The sequence below is a fragment of the Pecten maximus genome, chromosome 1, assembly GCF_902652985.1.
Source record: "Pecten maximus chromosome 1, xPecMax1.1, whole genome shotgun sequence".
Taxonomy (NCBI): Eukaryota; Metazoa; Mollusca; class Bivalvia; order Pectinida; family Pectinidae; genus Pecten; species Pecten maximus.
The window spans coordinates 21,534,381-21,556,120 of NC_047015.1; the positions used below are offsets into that span (position 1 = coordinate 21,534,381).

Genomic DNA, 21,740 nt, shown 5'->3' on the forward strand with positions numbered 1-21,740 from the left:
AAAAAAAAATACTCGATCTGAAACTGAGCCATAGTTCCCCTCGATTATTTGATCGTGTATGTATCATAAGCTCTGATACTGACGTTAAATATGTACAGATATTAGAAAAAAACTTACCCCCTCCTTTAACATGATAATTGTTGGGCCAATTTTCCTTCTAATAAGTAAAACATGGAGAAACCGCATGTACATCAGAAATAGGCCAATGGTGAAAAAACGTCTGGATATTCCGAAATCTGTAGTTTCGTAGAGGAATCGCACAAATATCCCGGTTACCAGCACGACGTAGGATAAGAAGTCCATTGCGTTCCAGAAATTGTTCATGTGGTTCCAAGCTCTTCGTTTCCATTGTGACGAATGAAAGTGTTCCTGATAAATCGAACCAAATTTGTTTTTTTATATTCGCAAATCGTCAACTGATAGATCAACATATACAACCTATCTACTGATAGTTAACATAGTCTCCATTGTGGCGAATGTAACTATTGCTGATAACAACAAAGCAAAGTTGCTTCACCTTCACGCATCTTTAACTAATACCTGATATTTTAACATCGGCACACATAATCTACTGAGAGTTATCATTTACATACGTCATCTACTGATAGTAATCATTGCCATACATCATCTACTGATAGTAAGCATTGCCATACGTCATCTACTGATAGTAATCATTGCCATACATCATCTACTGATAGTAATCATTGCCATACGTCATCTACTGATAGTAATCATTGCCATACGTCATCTACTGATAGTTATCATTTACATACATCATCTACTGAGTTATCATATACATACATCATCTACTGATAGTAATCATTGCCATACATCATCTACTGATAGTAATCATTGCCATACGTCATCTACTGATAGTTATCATTTACATACATCATCTACTGAGTTATCATATACATACATCATCTACTGATAGTAATCATTGCCATACATCATCTACTGAGTTATCATATACATACATCATCTACTGATAGTAATCATTGCCATACATCATCTACTGAGTAATCCTTTACATACATCATCTACTGAGAGTTATCATTGCCATACATCATCTACTGATAGTAATCATTGCCATACATAATCTACTGATAGTTATCATTTACATACATAATCTACTGATAGTTATCATTTACATACCTCATCTACTGATAGTTATTATTTACATACGTCATCTACTGATAATTATCATTGACATACGTCATCTACTGAGTTATCATTTACATACATAATCTACTGAGAGTTATCATTTACATAAATAATCTACTGAGTTATCATTTACATACATAATCTACTGATAGTTATCATTGCCATACATCATCTACTGATAGTTATTATTTACATACGTCATCTTCTGATAGTTATCATTTACATACGTCATCTGCTGATAGTTATCATTGCCATACATCATCTACTGATAGTTATCATTGCCATACGTCATCTACTGATAGCTATCATTGCCATACATCATCTACTGAGTAATCCTTTACATACAGTTATCATTGACATACGTCATCTACTGAGTTATCATTTACATACATAATCTACTGATAGTTATCATTTACATACATCATCTACTGAGAGTTATGATTTACATACGTCATCTACTGATAATTATCATTGACATACGTCATCTACTGAGTTATCATTTACATACATAATCAACTGATAGTTATCATTTACATACGTCATCTACTGAGAGTTATTATTTACATACGTCATCTACTGATAATTATCATTGACATACGTCATCTACTGAGTTATCATTTACATACATAATCTACTGAGAGTTATCATTTACATACATAATCTACTGATAGTAATCATTGCCATACATCATCTACTGATAATTATCATTTACATACGTCATCTACTGAGTTATCATTTACATACGTCATCTGCTGATAGTTATTGACATACATCATCTGAAGATAGTTATCATTGAAACATCAGCTGCTGATAGTTTAACATTAAAACATCATCTGCTGAGAGTTTAACATTGATACATTGCCTACAGATAGTTAAGCATACACGCACAGTATCTGCATGGATTTCATGTATTAAAAAGCTATCGAATGGCAGGGGACTAAGCGCTGATAAAAAAAAAACAGGCAATGTTAGCAAGAGCTGCCTAAAGATTAGCTGAAAAAGACTTCGCATGACTAATTTATACAACAATGGCATACTAACATCAAGAATTCTTCCCGGGGCAAAATACACAATATTCAAAACTCGATTTGAAAAGCACCTTGTCAGGTTCAAGGAAAAAGACAGAATATCTATCTGTAAACTCTGAATTAGTAACTACTATAATACCTCGCGAGGAAAGAATCCGTCCTCTTCGTCTTACGGCCTCACATTGGGAAATATATCGAAAACATAGTAAAGGCATCTCCGTGTATAATAATGTCATTTCAAAGGAAAACGAGACAATTATCAGTCACCAGACGGAGGCCAGTAATGTTTTAACTATTTCTATGTAAATGTTGAATCTGATATTTGTACAAGAGTTTTATGATGAGAAAATGTATCCGGTATAAGGGAACAAACACCTATTAAAGACATCAGTGCACCTATGAGCGACATGATAAATTACTGTTTTGGTGCATCAGTGTTCCCTAGCCGATTAAAGAAAGCTCATGTAGTTCCCAAAACTACCAGCCAGAGATTTGTTTACCCTTCATTTCAAAGATTTTTGAAAGAAAGGTTTATGTTCCACTGACCGGGATTTTTACCAATAATGTTCACCCTTGCAGTCTTTCGACCAGGAATTGGATGTCAATCAACCCTGTTGCGACATGTTGAGGACTGGTGAAAGGCTATGGACATCCACGAAGTATATTGCTGCCATACAGATGGAACTGCCCAAGGCTTTCCATGGCCTACCTCATAACCTACTGGTCGGGAAGCTGGAGTCCTCCGGTCCGAGTAGAGGTTATGTTGACCTGTTGTTGGCTAATATTGGCACTAAATGTGTGACTTGTTGGAATAACTCCAGGGAGTAACCCGGGGATCTATAGCAGGCACTCTGCTTATTGAAAAATTAATATTCATTAAATATTCATTATTCAAGAGCAATAGGAAATTTTGAACCATAAACTTAATACCAAAATACTTAGTCAGTAAGAACACAGCCGATAATGTTTATTGTTTAAGCATTTTGTGAAAAATACGTCAAATGACATATTTGAATGTCTTCAATATTTAGCTCATTCAAAAATATTTAGCGAACAGAAAGCTTTATAACTTACCCTAATCCTGCCCAAAAATCAAAAGATTTATCCTTTGTGCAAAGTGTTGATTTTTGGCTTCGATGTGTGCTACCCCAATGACTTCTTAAACGATAGTGGACATGACAGACCACCATATATCAACTCAAAACCTTAATGCACACATGTGAAGTTCCTGATACATGAATAAAACAACTAGTACCACGCATTCAAGTAATGCCAACATGTGTAGGCAACATCCGTAAATGGCCATCGCTGTTAATTATAATTAGGGCGTTAAATACCATATATCACATGACCGATAGTGACTAAACGAATCTTGTAATTATGCCTTAATCTCATTATTCTTTTGACATTACTTTTACATTTTCTTCAAGCAAATAGCTTATGTCCCTGATTTGAAATATTGTATTAAAACGCTTCTATCCTATTTACAAAACCGTATCAGACATATACATTAAACACCTAATACAGTACCGTTCTCAAAATGCGAGATATGTGTGTAGATGCGGGTTGTGAAGTTGCCTTAAGGAGATAAAACAAGAAATATGCTAAAAACATAAGACTTCCCACCACGATTAATTGCTTGATGTTTTAAGCAGTTTTTTTTTTCTTAAGGACGTTCCAGGTTTAGAGGTGGAGGAAAGCCGGAGTACCCGGAGAAAAACCACCGGCCTACGGTCAGTACCTGGCAGCTGCCTCACGTAGGATTCGAACTCGCAACCCAGAGGTGGAGGGCTAGTGATAAAGTGTCGGGACACCTTAACCACTCGGCTACCGCCATAAAGGACTATTATAGCCAATGCCCTACTGGACAGAGAACAATAAGGGTATGTGCCCACGTAGCCAGTACCATAAACCATTTACGATACTACATGCATTTGGAAACCAATAAGCCTTTGCATTGAAAAGTCAAAATATTTACGACAAACCTCAAGTAATGTAGAATTTACTACCAAGCGTCATATTCCATGTATTAGGTATGGTCAACTTGCGCAATTAGAACTACAATATAGACCAACACTGACATATTGTCAATCAGATTCTAGACGAGGAAGCCATATTCGATTCCAGATTAGGTAGTTTAAAGTGTAAATCAACATTAATATAATTCTTGTCGGAAAGCTGATTCAGCAATTGTAAGAAAATTTCATATCTGTGGTTATAAGAGAACATGGCAGCCATTTTGAAAGCGGAAATTTAATGTTAGTTGGTTATTAGTGTAGGTGTTAGTGCCTGTGTATTAATGAAACCAAGAATTATTTTTATTTCAGTTCCCTTTACAATATTTCAATGCAAAACAGATTTTCCTCTATGCTTGTTTTTCTTGCATAGCATTATTTTCAATCAATTTTAATTATTTTGCACAAAACTCTCATTTTTGGGCAATTCATTTAAAACTGTTTGGAGATGTTTTTTCATAACATACTTACTAAAGAAATGCAAAAGGATGTATTTTTGACTTTCAGAAAATTTTATTTAATGTAAAAAGAGCATTTTCTTACCCAAAATCCATTACATTTTTATCTCCTGTTCCTAATGTATTCAAAGTTGTAACTTCTTGCTGCATATATGTTATCTAACATGTTATTATCAGCATGTTTATGTATAGTTTTCTAAAAAGAAAAATGAAGAATTGATATTGTATCATTTCCCCCAAAGCCATACATTTCATTTTCTTTTTGGCATAAAAGGGCCCGTAATTCTTCCGTATCTACATGTTTGGACTTTCATTCCTATTTGTAAACGTAGCACTAAGGAGGCTATCTATAGCACATACAAGCTATTGCATTTGTTATTATGTCATTTTGAAGAAAAGAAAAACACCTTTCAGGCCATTTGCATAGGGAAACGCAGAGTAGATGCCATAATCTTTTAAAGTTAGCGAGGCAAATATTACCTCCTGAGAGTGTGGTTAAACTCCTCGATGTATATTTCAAACGTTTTTCGATCTTAGTATTGGTATAAAGAGCTTACCATTAACATGTAGACGGCTGGTGGCACGTATTCTTCCAATATGTCAGCAAACAGCCAAACGTACGAGCAATACTCATAAACTGTTTTTTCGTTTATGGGCCATTTTTCAGACGTGATGTTCGTCATGACAAATGCACTTAGGCATACCAGGAATAAGCTAAAGAAAATCTGAAAAAAAATTAACATTACACGATTCAGTACTCAACAAGACTGGATATACTTCTTCCTGCTTTAATAAATTGAAGACAATAAACTGTTTATATAAAACTAGTTTTTGAGTTTTAATCAGTGACTTGTTATATATGATAATATCACTACGTCGTAATTGAATATGCCAACAAACTCACGAGACTCCTGTTTGTTGGATATGGTATTTATTTCTCGCTCTTGTTAGTTATTGCTCAAAGGCTTCCGCAAAAGCTTGGTAGCTTTGAAAAAGTGAAAAAGATACCAAACCAAACTGCTACTCGTTGACTTGTGTAAGTTCTTTATACATTATTTCCATTATCGCTAAGCTGATACGAGACAAAATGGAACAAATTATGTAGTCAAATAGAAATGTGTTATGCATTTCATTTAAAAGATTGTCAACGAAGGGAAATACGATATTTCGTAAGGAATACTTACATAGTGGATAGCGAATTTCGAAATCGGAGAAGCGACCAAAGCCTTGAAAAAGGTTAAGACATCATAAAACCGAAACTTCCAGCAGGTCCTCATCTTCTTAGAAGGCTATTGTAAATCAACAGTAAGATTTATCATTTTATTACATTTTCGGTTTTGTATCAGATGCTGATAGGTTAACATCTGATCACACGTTTTACACCAATTATCACCGAATTGCACTCTTCGGCAATGATAAGATATCGTATTGCATACTCGTGCGAGTATTCTGTGATGTGTAGTTTCTGATTTGACAGACACATTTCCGCTAAGAAAGATGTAATATTAAAGAAACGGGTTTGATGACGCTGAATTCAATATCATAGAATAAGGTGTGATTTAGATGGCACGGGATCAACTCTTAAGTATTCTATGCCTTGGTTTTGATACAGAACTGTAATAAAACAGTTATCACACTTTGTATCGATCTATATGATGATTTATGAAGGTCAGATAACGATTATCTACCTCTGCCTCCGGAATTGGTCGATAATTGTCATCTTCGCTCCATAAATCGACATAATATGTAATCTCAGAGTTCCCTTAGTTTTCATTGGCTAAAGCATGCTAGGGTAAATTTCTTGTAATCTAGATAAATATACAAATAACGAAAGTCCAGCCTTTTGCAAACTAGTTTCGTATCTAATATAAAATTAATGCCCTTTTATTCGGATATTATGGTGTTATACCGACCTCGCAGAATCTAATATAAAGGCCTCGGCCTTGACATGAACTTTGATATTCATGGTTTTAACAAATAAATTGACATGTTGACCTTTTAGGGAAGCAGTCTGTGGATATCTATTATAGTAATGACTATCTTTTATAGAATAGCAGCCCTTTAAGGTGAAGTCAAACTATTGATTTTTAGATATAATTTATTTTTATTTTTTGCATGTAAATGTTATGTAAATTATTATTGAATCCATTCCATCTTCGTAGGGCGTACGTAATCCTTAAGATTAGAGAAACCAGTCTGAGCAAATATACTATTATTGATAGAAAATGAAGAGCATTTATGTTGTCAATACGACAACTGACAAATCAGAGCTGCTTCCGAACAGGATACTATCAATGACTTTTGATTAAAGTTAGCTGATGTTTGAAGCACCTTCCATTATATTCACGAAACTTAAGAACGATTTGACGTCAAGCATTAGTTCTAAAAAATAACCCGATAATCCCTAGACCAGACCAAACTTTTTGCGAGCTTTCAATGATTTGTATATGTAATTTTAAGGTATTCTAACCCTGTTTTTCAATACGTGATCATTAACAGTAAAATTATTGGTAATTTGATCACACTAGCTTAACATATAAATAGAGGTTACACAACGAGTGGTTGTTGGATATGGAATTTATTTCACACGAGTAAGTTATTTTTTAAAAGTTACAAAAGACACGAGCTTTAGCGAGTGTTTTTGGAACTTTTGAAAAATAACTTACGAGTGTGAAATAAATTCCATATCCAACAATTTCGAGTCGTGTGACCTATTTCTACCACAATAATATCGGCTTGAATCAAAAGGAAACGTGGCCAAGTATAATTTCGCGTATGCAAATAAAGTGTACCGGTGACGTCCGGGACCCGGTGATGTGACGTCATTAGATTATTGATGACGTCAATAACAATTGCAGCTTGGGTCAAAGTTCACCGTGTTAGCCAATCGAAATGCGTACAGAGTTTATACCACGTGTGGTATAAACAGATTGTTAATCAACAGCTGTAATGATTAACTGATGGTCTGAGAGTTGAATAGCACAGGGTATTGTGGTAGAATATAATTTAACCGACAATAATTTGTGTCCTTTTTATAATGTGTCATCAAGCATTGTACTTTAGGTATAACATGATTAACAAGCGAGAATATTGCCTTCTAAGATAACATGTGAGGTTGTATTTTACTTATATGTTCACATTTCTAAAAGAATCATATACAGATTATAGTCCCAGCACTATCTTAAGGTAGCAGTGAACAGTATATATGTCCCATTCTAAAAAATAAGGCACATGATTTAGATATATAAACATATCTAATTAACCCTATATATATTACCTAAAACACAGTATATACGTTTGTAATCTATACAACATTTGCAGTCTTAATACAACTCTGAAGCATAAGTAAACTTATTTTTTCTATGTTTTCAGACTTGTGAATACCATGGTAACTATTTCAAAAAACCTTAATAATTGCAAAATTTCATATTTGAACCAAAATGATACGATTTTCTGCACCATTTGTTTTCTGAAACCTATTAAAAATTAAAAATATATCCCAAAGACAACAGTAATCTTGTTTTTACATATGTTGTGCAATAAGTTTTTTCTGAAATCCTACCTAAACTGTGAGACAACATTTTTCACTGCAGGTGAAACTTAATTTCCTATGTAAAGACAATTTCGGAAAATCCGGAACCATTTTATTTATTTTAGTTTAATCAAATGTGAAGCCTTTATGTACTACATTGTAAATCATAATGAGTATACCAAATACAGTGTTCATTTATCTTTCCATTTTTAAGCATATCATAATACAGGAGTTATTTGCTTAACGAAATTACCAATGGCCAGGCAGTTTTTCTTGGGTCTACTACCTAAGAGAAAAAGGCCATTCAATGTTACTTTAAAGAAATTATAGCAAGACTTTTGATTATCTAAGACTAATAAATCAGTCTGCTTTCCAAAACTCGATTGATAATAAGTAAGCATAATGAAATGTTGTCGATATTACTTTCATGTGACATATGAGTGTATAAAGTTTTTATTTGTTCTATTTTACAATTTTGACACAATTTCATCGTTTTGTATGAAAATAACATCATGTGATAACTATGTAGTTACCATTTGTAATTACATTTAAAGGACAACAATTTTTATCTCTCAGAAATGTGTCCACATGTACCTTGTTTAAATGGAAATGTATATTTTGAATTAAAGCTTTATTTGCTGTTTGTAGAAAAAAGCACATGATGATTCGCATTTCAAAGTATATTGGGAAAAAAAATGTGAAAACACATACTTACCTCAGGGTTTTGTGAAGTGGGAGAATTCTCCGGCTTCTAAATGATAACATAGCAGTTTTAAATTTGCCATTACCCTTTAAAAAGGAAAGCCATGTTATTTCAGTCAAAGATGTGATAACATTTACCGTATTTTAAAGGAAATACATATTTGGTTATTGAAGTTTTATTTGCCATTTTTTAGAAACACCACATTATATACACATATAATTGTAAAAATTGTAATAAAACATGAACTCGCCTTAGGGTTTTGTAAATCATTATCATGAAAGAAGTCCCCGCCATAAAATATTTTGTCAAAGCTTCTTTGAGGAACATGGTGGGCCACAAAATCGTAAATGTTGTGTGCTTGGGAAAATTCAAGGGCGTTCTCCCGAATACCCCATACAGGCGTCTTGTTTTCTAGTTCTAATGTAAATATAGCTTCTTGGTCGTTAGTTTCGTACAACCTTTGAGTGACATCGATGGCTCTCTGTCGAAACACCCTGATGATGAAAAATATACAAATATCATTTTGAACATAGGCATTAACTGGCCATTGATAAAGATGTTTCACTCTACTATTTCAAATAAATGCAGGGAATTGACTGCGTGTGTTTATAGTTTAATTAGTTACCGTGAGTGTAACAGCATTTTGTCTTCCATTTCCCTTTCCTTTAAATGATGTGCTTTCCTTGACATCTTCCTTAGTATGGTACACGCAATGAGAGCTGTAACTAAAAGGATTTAGAAATCGATGAAAATGATGCCAGTCAAATATTTATTGGACGAAACTTTTCTATGTATCTATGTAAATATATCTGAAATACTTAATTTTTATTGCATTTACGTTCCTTAAATGACCCTGGCTGTTAATAGGACGTTAAACAAAACAAAACCAAACCTTGCTACCCTCTGTCCCCAGTTTTGTGTGACGAAATGAGCAATCTGTTACCTATCCATCTGAACACCACTTAAGGATCTGCTCATCTGATGTTTAAGTCACATTGAAGTCTCAGTTCGATTTTTTTTATGTATGACAAAGAGACTGAATCTGAAAAATGTGTCAAAATTTCAGCGTTCTTATGTAAGTAGATTTGTATTTAGGAGATTTTAAAAATGGTCAATTTGGCGGTCATTTTGAAAACTGCTGTGTCTTGCATTTTGTGCAAGGCTAAAATTTCACATTTTTACACTTAACTGTTTTCACTTAAACCATCATTGCGTTGGCAATTTTGAATGCTTCTTATGCATTTTTGCTGTTTCGCTTACTTTGTCAAGTTCAGTACAATAAAAATTGTAAACAACAAAGTGGGAAATTACACATGTTTTCCATATCATTTTCACACTTTAGCGTAACTGGAGCACTTAAAAATAAATTCCAAAAACTGTGAAATAACAAATATTAGTTAAGGACAAAACTTAAGCGCACTGATCCAACATTGTTCTATCAGTTTAAGAAAGAAAATGATTTTACCATTCGATCTGCAAATAATCTTTAAAAGTTTGTCATCAGAACTTTTTATATTAAGCGTTAAATCTAGCAAAAAAGGCAAACATTGGGTATTTTATTATTCAAAATTTAGGGGGTAAATTGCTATTCTGATTAAAAATAACTGGCTAGATCAATTCAACTTCTCAATCTAAAACGAATTTGTAAATTCTAAGAACATTCATACATACATACATACACTTTTAAGATATTGCTCTGATTTGTTATGTGTATGATCAAAACAGCAGTAAAATTCTAACCTTCGATCAACTATAGCTCAAAAACAAGCCACCGACATATGATTTTCTTTTCATTGTTTATATCTCTGAATTCTCCCCCTTTGAAATAAGCTGTAACATTTTAAAAGTTAGTCATCCGAAATTTTGGACTTTTCACCATAGGAGATTCCAAAGATGAGCTCTTATTGATCGTCATAGGCCTTCGGTGCATTAATTTACAACCGAAGGGATCGTTAACACAGACATAACGATAATGTTCGTTGTTCATCTACTAAACCTACGAAACGCTTTCCAAATCAATGTCTGTATGTGATCGATTGTAATTTACTTATGTCTTGATAAGGGGTCAGATTGTTTTGAAAATAAGACAATTTACTTGTCTGAATTGTCTTTATTAATATATTACCATCCACCGAATGTCTGTTTGTTAGGATCCAATATATACATAGGATCTAGTAGTAGTAAAGGACGGTATGGTCTAATATACAAGTGTGTAGGTACTTAAACTGTATTACTTGAAACAGATAATTGGTCACTAACGACAGTAATGGCAAGTAAATTGTTGAATTTGCGAAGCAGCCTTCCCCTTTATCAAGCAACCAGTAAATTACAAACGATCACATACAGATATAGAACATTAGTAGATAAACAACGGACAATATCTCTATGTTTGTGGCAACGTATATCGTGCTCATTCCCCAAACTTCCAATGTTATACTTGTTTTATTGAATATACAATTAAACCCATAAAGGCTAGTGTAGATAATCACGGATAGGCTCGTGGGAACGCTTCCAAAATATTTCCGCCATCTTCATATTGTTGTTCAAGACTGCCCACAAGAGTAAATCAGATGGCGTCATGATGTTAGTCTCCTTGGATTCTGCATCGGTGCCTGAACGAAAAGGAATCTTAAGAAAGGGGCAAGTTTTAAAAAGGTAAATGTTGAGAGAAATTACCATTAGTTTTTACTTGACCTTCTTTTATGTAAAAAATACAGTAACCATGTGGTGTGAAATATATAAAAGTACTCTTGTATTTCATGATACAATTAGAGATAATGAATCAAATCAAGAAAAACTTTACCGTCAGATGGCGTCCTTAAGTTAGTTTTCTTGGAGTCTGCCTTGGTGTTAACGAAATCAAATCAAGAGAAAACTTACCGATTGTGTAGGATATAACGCTGCAGCCGATCTGCCATGCACCTGTCTTTTCACGTAAACCTTGTGCTTCTGGGAGCTGTAAAATAATATAGACATTACCAGCAGGTTTTGATATATCACCAATAGACGGATGAAGCACTGATACAGAAATGATATAACGTTTGTTTTATCAAATAAAATTGGAAATATTCCTATTTGTTAGTTACAACGATAGTAATTCCGAAGATTATTAAACCATCCTGTCTATAGTTGTTCTGATCCCGCTAAAAATCAACGTACCTCTATGATATCCGCAATACACGCCCTTGCCTGCAAGATAATGGATCTATAGATGAGATTCTTTCAATCAATACATATTCTACTTTTTTCACTACAAATGATGAAGGATAATGTACTAGGAAAGTTTGTTAAATAGAACTACAATAGTCTTATGGGTTATGCGGGAAACTGTATATCCTTTTTTTATTTAATAATCTGAAGGTCATAGCCCCGAGGACTGTTAATAATTTACAAAATTGTCGGTTTGAGGTGTATATCTTACTTAAAACAAATCTTTTTTTATTAATATTTTACATTTTTCGTACCTGTTGTCATGTAGCATAATAAGCGTTCTTTTGCAGAAAAATACAATATGCCTGATCAGAATTTAGTCTCATTTGTAAAATATGCCTGATCAGAATTTAGTCTCATTTGTAAAATATGCCTGATCAGAATTTAGTCTCATTTGTAAAATATGCCTGATCTGAATTTAGTCTCTTTATGCCTGATCAGAATTTAGTCTCATCCGGAAAATATCTTCAAACGGTGAAGGTAGGTTTCCAACACAGTCTATGTACAGTGTATTTGAGCATCAACATTCAGAATTGAAACGAAAGGATATCAAATAATGTGATAGCCTTATTTAAAGAATTAAGTGATTAAATGATTAAGTGATTAAAATGTAAAAAGGAAAGATTTTAACACCACCACAAAAACAAATTATCCACGATATTTTACAGATATATAAAAGTTATTCGTAGCTATCCAATAAGTGCATTCGTTTGTGTATTTATTGGACGTCTAGGTAAATTATTAGACGAATAAATGAAACGCATATCAATTATGTTTAATATAGTACGTAAATAACAATAACGTTAATCTATGTTACAAACACTTTGTACACAAATAAACCTTTCAGAAATTTATTTCATATCAAAATGAATATTTTACCTGGTTTGTCTGACACCTCTTTCGTTCTCTATACATCTAAATACAAGAATAAGAGGTTCGAAATGAACGTTTTAATATTCAAATATCAATATACATATATGCCAACTGGTGTTCATTTGTGCACTTCAAAAATAGTATTCATATACATGATTCAGTAGTTGTAAAGCTAGTATGTCAATCTTCATGTGATGTATACCTGTCTGTGTGACTATGATTTGATGTACTATGTTTATTTAAGGATGGAATATTGATTTGGTCGATTTCAAGGGGTCATGAATTGAGTTGCTCTTAAGACAAATTTAATGAACTGCTTCCCTATATTATAAAGCGGTAGATATGTATACATTTTAGCTAGCACATGTATTTATTAAATGAAGCAGTATATAACTGTTAGCACCCTTACCTCTTCATACAGAGATTTTCCATCTTCATACGGAGACTTCCTTTCTTCATCTAGATGGGTTTCTTTGCTTGGTCGTTCAGCATCCGCCCATTCAAGTTTGATTCCCTTGTCAATGAGTAGCTCTACTATATCGCCAAGGTCTTCTTTGAGTGCATATGCAAGGAGACTTTTCCCAAGCTTCAATGATAAAAGAGTTTCATGTTTCAGGCAAGTAAGTCATCACGTGATGGCCTACACTTTAAAACCCCAACGACATGATGGAGATTGTACTCCATAGTCGTTTATCAATAATCGCAAACTCTCTCTCTCTCTCTCTCTCTCTCTCTCTCTCTCTCTCTCTCACACACACACACTTACCCCAACAAGTGTTGTGGAGACTGAAGTATCTGGTAGAGCATGTAGCGTGCAATTGGTGACGGCTTCATGTCTTTGTTGCTAGTAACTTTTCTGTTGCTCTCCGTTGATTTAGGACGAACAGCTTTATCAGAAATTGGCACAATCTTACTCGTTCGTCGAGGGACACCGTTGTGTTGCTTGGGTAAATTGTACTGGGCGGCTGCTGGTACATCTGAGTATCAACAGTACTTTTAACACAATCCTGTTAATTGATGCAAGCCAAGAACATTTGATAAACCGTTCATTGGCATTAACCATAACGGTATATGTTTATATCAGTGTTTAATTTTGGATTAGACAGCAAAGATGGTGATCATATCTTAAAGTATTCCAAAACAATAACAAAATGCCCAATTTAGTGACAAAGACCAATTTTCCCCTAATGACAGTATTGGAGAGTTAATACATGTACATCAGGAGCTCATAACATGGTTCCAACATTAATGACATTGATCTGTCATAAAGAGTTATGCCCCCTATACAGGTTTAACAAGGAAGAAGGACTGTACAAAACACACACATGTGAATAGCTTCAATAGATACTGTAAAATAGATGTAGTAGTTACCATCGACATCAGCAGTTTGATTTGTTGGATTGTACCCGAAGTCGGCGGCCGTATCTTCTCCTTTAACATGAGCCAGGGCCCAGACCCGAATGATGCTTTCGGTTACTTTGTCCTTCAATGACGTCACACTATCAGTCAAAATGTTGAATTCAGTGACCTAGAGAAGAACGAGAAAATCACCCGAGTATATGGACAGGCAATTAAATGTTTGAAATGTTTTCTTACCATTTCTAAGTGTTGTGTACATATACAATCAAACCTATTTATAAAGAGCGCAGAGGTGAGGCAGAAAAACGGTCATTATTGACAGGTTGCCTTCATTCGCAGGTCAGGAATTCGGTGCCAACAAGTTTTCGTGAAACAGTCACAAATAACTTGTCATTGAACTGGGCATTCAGTAGACTAGTCAGCTTTAACATTTTCAGAAGTCAAACCAATGCATGTACTTTTATAAATATATAATAAAGAATTTTCCATTAGATATCCATGAGTAAAGCATAAATTTGTGGAGTCCGATTCAAAACATATTTCGAAATTGTTTTGTAGTTCTAAAATATTTCTCTCTTTTTCTTTCCTATTTCTACTGCACCACATCAATGTTAAAAAGAGATCGTTTCAATGCCACAGTGATGGTCTTCCCTACAACATGACATGATTCTAGTGTCAAATTCTTAATTACATCCATGTAGCTGATGCATACATGATAGCGAACTATACACATATTTACTCAACAAAGTACAACTACGACAGTCAATTTAAATCTTCGGATCAATAGTGCCCGGTCAGGGCACGAGTCATCAAATTGTGTTCCTTCGTCATTTGTGTTACTACATGCATGTAATATATATCTAATAATAATCACAATGTATTACATGTATATACACTGTGTTGTTGGTCCGAAGGTAAAAAAAATAGATATCTTTAGAAAACTTTCCGACATAAGTGTACTTGTATATCTTCTACATAAAGTGTACTGGTATAACTTCTACTACATAAAGTTTACTGGTATAACTTCTACTACATAAAGTGTACTGGTATAACTTCTACTACATAAAGTGTACTGGTATAACTTCTACTACATTAATGTACTGATATAACTTCTACTACATAAATGTACTGGTATAACTTCTACTACATAAAGTGTACTGGTATAACTTCTACATAAAGTGTACTGGTATAACTTCTACTACATTAATGTACTGGTATAGCTTCTACTACATAAAGTGTACTGGTATAACTTCTACGTTAATGTACTGGTATAACTTCTACTTCATAAAGTGTACTGGTATAACTTCTACTACATAAAGTGTACTGGTATAATTTCTACGTTAATGTACTGCTTTAACTTCTACTTCATAAAGTGTACTGGTATAACTTCTACTACATAAATTGTACTGGTATAACTTCTACTACATATAGTGTACTGGTATAACTTCTACTACATAAAGTATACTGATATGAAGTCTACTACGTTAATGTACTGGTATAACTTCTACGTTAATGTACTGGTGTAACTTCTACGTTAATGTACTGGTATAACTTCTACATTAATGTACTGGTATAACTTCTACTACATAAAGTTTACTGGTATAACTTCTACTACATAAATTGTACTGGTATGAAGTCTACTACATTAATGTATTGGTATAACTTCTACGTTAATGTACTGGTATAACTTCTACGTTAATGTACTGGTATAACTTCTACGTTAATGTACTGGTATAACTTCTACTACATAAAGTTTACTGGTATAACTTCTATTTCATAAAGTGTACTGGTATAACTTCTACTACGTTAATGTACTGGTGTAACTTCTACAACATAAAGTGTACTGGCATAACTTCTACTACATAAAGTATACTGGTTTACCTTTCCTACATTAGAAATAATGATATACCTTTCATTTAAGTGTATTGATGTAATTTTAACCATTAAATGTACTCATAAAACTTTCCAACATCATGTATACAAACTGTTATAGACATATACACGTACCTACATCTAAGGGTACAAGTGTAAGTTATCATTTGCGTTGCACTGTGTGATTATAGCATGTAAAAAATCTGTAGTATGTCAAACAAATAAAATTACAAAATCTACAGAATCAATCTTGAAACAATGAATCCAGCAGCATATCAGACAGACCTACCTTGCTTTTATGTTTCACTATAGTCTTTATATTTGTAACCAGCGATTCGAAGTTTTCTTTCGAGAAACATATTCCAAACAGCAATGGTGCACGAGTTTCTATGGCGCCTTCCTCCCTGTCAAAATCAAATTAAAATATGCGGGAGCTGACATGGATATACTCCAACCCGCATCAATACACTAAAAGCACAGTGAACAAGGGCTCTCATAGATATACCCGATCCCTTCATCAATAAAACAAAAACAAAGTGAGTGTGGCTCATATAGATATACATTTACTCCACCCCCTCGCAAATAAAATAAAATAAAAACAAAGAAAGTGTGGTTCATAGATATATACTCCATCCCTCGTCAATTAAATAAATCAAAGTGAACAAGGGCTCACATAGAATAACACACGTTCCCTCATCAATAAAATAATGCAAAATGACTGCGGCTCATATCGACATAGACTTGTCCCATATTGATAAGATAAAGGTATTGTGATAGCTGTCATAGGCATATCCCCATTCCCCACTCAATAAAATAAATCTGCCCAGAAGATCATCGTGTACACCTTCGATTTATACCTTTAACTGATGCTATCTAATATCTAAGTAGGCGTATGACTTTGAGTGATGATATGATGTAAAAACATGTATTGGCGCCTTTAACATTGGCCGATGGATACCATAATCTAATCAGATGTAGAAAGAAACTGAGGTGTTGTGGTGTAATTTGCCATGAGTTCGTGAAGGATCTTTTACACAAATTTATCCCGAAGTGGCGGCCGGACGGAAGGACAAAGTGATTACTATACAGTGAGTAACCAACCACTTTACTAAACTGTAGTATGATAATACGGCTACTGTTTTACTGTTTTACCCTGTATCATACAGGTTGGTAACAATATCGATTACTTATCGTTACAACAGAAGGAAGTGACTAGTTTGTAAACTACCGTTAGCGTTGGTACTTAGCGCCAAGGCATCGAGTCATAGCCACTTCTTTACAATTGCTAAAAATAATCAGAAACAGAGACCTTTTGTAGTCATCAGCTCTGCCATCATCATTACTAAAGTTTTCATACCAAAGAGGCTTTACTAATAATAGGTATCGGACTTCAATTTTACTCGCCTTGCTAGAACGTTCTCCAAGCTACAAAATAAATATGATTATTTCAAAACAGGTAAAAAAATCTTACTCCATACAGTATCCAATTAAGTCAGCTGCCATGCCCGATCCACGTACCAACAGCACAGGAATGTCTTTCTTAACAGCTTCGGCCACGTGACTGATCGTTTCAAGGTCGCCCTCAACCACGATGACAAGTGTTGGTACTTTCATTTCTAATGGAATCGGGAAGAAATATATGAGAGATGATTTTACAACAATTGCTTTATAATTAGGTGACCATGTATTGTATATTACGTTGTAAAATTCATTTGTTTAGTTTCGCCCATCTATCCGTACACCATCCAACCATCTCTTCATACAAACAAAATTATGATAATAACACATATAAGGTGGGCATTTTAACTTACTAAATGTTCTGCCTGCAATTTCATTTAAATTCGGTGACGTCACCATTGTTTTCGAAATCTTCTCCTCTAAGAACAACATTGTGTCATGTACTCCATGAAAACCTTTCTTCTTCAATTCATCAGGCAACTGATTAAACTGGTCTGGTAAGCCTCTTTCATTTGACAACACAGTCAGAATGTTTTCTTCCTATACAATAAAACAAACATTGAGTAATTTTCGGTTTTATTAATAACCATTACAATGAAACATTCGAATTGGAAATATTGGAAAAAAGGATCTGAAGTCAATGCTAGGCATGAATGTATTTCCTATAAAAGCAAACATTAAAATTGTTTTTCGATGACTTGATACTTAATCAGATACTAGTATATCGCACATGTGCATAAATGGGAAAATACTCCTATTTCCGTGCTTATTATAAAGACGACTTAATGTCAATCTCCAGCGTCTTCCCTCGGTTTCCCTGGTTAGTCTGATTCACAATCTTTATGAATCCATGAATAAAGGAGGTGTATCGCAGAATATAAATTTAATCATCTTTACCACGTGAGTGTGGAACAAATTGTTTCTTCTACTTATGCAACCATCGCGTTCTTTATCTCTCTCGTAGTCTTTTGGTGGTGATCTCTAAACACATGTCCTCTTAAAACCATGGCTGTCAATGTTCCCCTAAGTACTTCACCTTATTTACCCTGGCTGTCAATGTCCCCTAAACACCTAACCTTATTTCACCCTGGCTATCAATGTCCCCTAAGTACCTGACCTTATTTTACCCTGACTGTTAATGTCCCCCTAAATACCTTACCTTATTTCACCCTGACTGTTAATGTTCCCTAAATACCTATTTTTTTTTTATTTTTTTTTTTTTTACCCTGACTGTTAATGTCCCTTAAATACCTGACCTAATTTGAACCTGGCTGTTGATGTCACCTAGAAATACACCTAGCTGGCCCTCGAAGTTGGTGGGTGTCTCCCTAGTTACCCGACCTGTACTCATATAACACTTGCTACTGGTTAAACCTTAAATATACCAATACTCCCTTACCGTGATTCCTAGCAAGCAAAATGTATCATTGACATCTTCAGCCTTCGCCTTTTCCAATATCGAGTGTTTCAGCTGTGCATTTTCCTGTGTACAGGAACTTTCTGGTTTGGTGCATTTCATTTCAATATATTCACTTCTAGCTTCCATGGCAATTTTAGTGACAGTGAGCCAGTCTTGTCCATCATCATTTTGTTGACATTCACATATCACCCAGGGCTCTAAGGGAAAGCCATTAAATATAAACATGTTGTGCAGTAACAAAATATAAACTTCTTTCCAAATCACATCAGCGAGTATACATGTGCTTGTGTATTGTATTGTATTGTATTGTATTGTTTGAACTTTTTTGAAATGCCAAATACCACAGTTCATTCCTATTTTATCATATTTCGTTTAGACGCAAGCGAGTAAAACCAAAGAAAACATGTAAAAAAAGCCACTAAAGATCAATTTTCCATTTGACCATGATACAAATGTAACCGTCTTAAAATACCTCCAAAAGCCTCGAGAGTGTCGACAAGGGCCTCCTTGAACCTATCTCTTGGCCATGGCTTTGGAATGAATCCAACTGAATCTCCAACGAGAAACGCCACCAGAGTCGGCGGCCGATTGTCGCTCGTCATGGCTACAGTAAATATCACGGATTGATTAAACTGTGCAATGTTCACATATTCATAAATGGGAAACATAATTTTACAACATTATTTACTTACAAAGCTTCCATGTATTGATATGTTTAATATGAAAATGAAATGAAAAAGATCAATTTGATTTTTAAATGCAAATGATAAACTTTAGTGTGACAATTAACCGTTTCTCATAGTTAGCAAATAAATTACCTGTTTCCCTTCTTCAAATAACCAGATAATTATTCAATCATTGAAAAGCTGGAATCTGAAAACAAAGAAACACGTTTTAATTAACAGGAAAGTCACATATTTCTTCAATATCATTTTGTATCAGATAAATGACAACGGAAGCAAGATCTTTGAATATCAAGAAATACCCAACTTTTCACATGAACTTTTTCTCAAAATGCGAAAGAAGTAACTACTATATAATGTTCTGATGTGATAGGAATGCGAAATGTATACCATATCGGATGTCTATGGAAACCCAAACCAGTTATAACCAGTACACAGTTACCTCTGATTCAAACGTCATTTACTACTAGTGTATACCTTACAGGATACAAGCAGACAATACATTTACGTTATACAACAGCTTTACTAAAAAGTCAGAGTGTTTAAAAAACCAACATGGTTTTAATTGACCTGAGTGTATCATTTTCCTATTCAAGGAGAAAGAAGAATTCAACATATAAAAAGGAAAGTTCAAACAAACCACCTTCAAAGACTTTCATATACAAAGAGATCTGTTTCCAACATAATAACATGTGTGTAAATGAGTTATATAACCGAGCAGCTTAATGACATATAAACTTTCGAATACCGATTCATTTAAAAAAGGTTAACAAGCTAGTGTACAGACATAGCACCAGAAACATTAATACCAGATGTTAGTGGAATAGAAGACTTACTTGGGTAAACCTAGACATCCTGATATCCCACAATCAAAACATCACACAACCTTACAATTGTATCTAGTATAGTTTGTGAACTATTATTATGTAATTGTACCGTGTGCGATTTTTACCCCTTTGATTTTCTGCGATTTCAATATTTCGGATTAAAAAAAATACACATACATATGACTTATCAACACTTGATATTTATTTCGTTTCAAAATATGTACGGCCCTGTCTATTTACAAGTGCAATCGCGATTCACAAGCTTGATGATTCTCGATTGGCGCAATTAATTTCGATGCGTTCTCGTAAGGACCAAAATTAAATTTATATACTGAAAGATTTCATCAACAGAACTGTTTTCCACCTGAGTCTTACATTGTTATGTGTATACTGTGTAACCACGTGAGTAAGTATGTTATGTTGTTATATGTATACTGTGTAACCACCTGAGTAAGTATGTTACATTGTTATATGTATACTGTGTAACCACGTGAGTCTTACATTGTTATATGTATACTGTGTAACCACGTGAGTCTTACATTGTTATATGTATACTGTGTAACCACCTGAGTAAGTATGTTATGTTGTTATATGTATACTGTGTAACCACGTGAGTACGTATGTTATGTTGTGATATGTATACTGTGTAACCACGTGAGTATGAATCATAAAATGTGATATGTATATTGTGTAACCACGTGAGTATGTATCTTATATTGTGATATGTATATTGTGTAACCACGTGAGTATGAATCATAAAATGTGATATGTATATTGTGTAACCATGTGAGTATGTATCTTATATTGTGATATGTATATTGTGTAACCACGTGAGTATGAATCATAAAATGTGATATGTATATTGTGTATCCACGTGATTACGTATCTTATATTGATATGTATATTGTGGAACCACCTGAGTACGTATGTTATATTGTGATATGTATATTGTATAACCACCTGGGTACGTATCTTACATTGTGATATGTATATTGTGTAACCACGTGAGTATGTATGTTATATTGTGATATGTATATTGTGTAACCACGTGAGTATGTATCTTATATTGTGATATGTATATTGTGTAACCACGTGAGTACGTATCTTATATTGTGATATGTTTATTGTGTAACCACGT

At 34.0% G+C, this 21,740-nt stretch overlaps 1 protein-coding gene across 1 annotated transcript in view; it reads right to left on the minus strand.

Moving 5' to 3' along the window:
* The window catches only part of LOC117334068 (transient receptor potential cation channel subfamily M member 1-like), a 38,471-nt gene that overhangs the window by 8,176 nt on the left and 8,555 nt on the right, over positions 1 to 21,740 (minus strand). Inside the window, exons 2-19 of the mRNA XM_033893546.1 lie at positions 19,911 to 19,965; positions 19,565 to 19,696; positions 19,072 to 19,289; positions 18,026 to 18,212; positions 17,686 to 17,830; positions 16,504 to 16,618; positions 14,355 to 14,511; positions 13,750 to 13,960; positions 13,393 to 13,603; positions 12,990 to 13,025; positions 12,060 to 12,089; positions 11,781 to 11,856; positions 11,390 to 11,512; positions 9,526 to 9,625; positions 9,151 to 9,394; positions 5,850 to 5,954; positions 5,223 to 5,390; positions 118 to 369 (exon numbers count right to left, since the gene is read on the minus strand). Of these exons, the coding sequence (XP_033749437.1) occupies positions 118 to 369; positions 5,223 to 5,390; positions 5,850 to 5,954; positions 9,151 to 9,394; positions 9,526 to 9,625; positions 11,390 to 11,512; positions 11,781 to 11,856; positions 12,060 to 12,089; positions 12,990 to 13,025; positions 13,393 to 13,603; positions 13,750 to 13,960; positions 14,355 to 14,511; positions 16,504 to 16,618; positions 17,686 to 17,830; positions 18,026 to 18,212; positions 19,072 to 19,289; positions 19,565 to 19,694 (2,508 nt within the window). The 5' untranslated portion in view covers positions 19,695 to 19,696; positions 19,911 to 19,965. The remainder of the gene's footprint in view (positions 1 to 117; positions 370 to 5,222; positions 5,391 to 5,849; positions 5,955 to 9,150; positions 9,395 to 9,525; positions 9,626 to 11,389; positions 11,513 to 11,780; positions 11,857 to 12,059; positions 12,090 to 12,989; positions 13,026 to 13,392; positions 13,604 to 13,749; positions 13,961 to 14,354; positions 14,512 to 16,503; positions 16,619 to 17,685; positions 17,831 to 18,025; positions 18,213 to 19,071; positions 19,290 to 19,564; positions 19,697 to 19,910; positions 19,966 to 21,740) is intronic.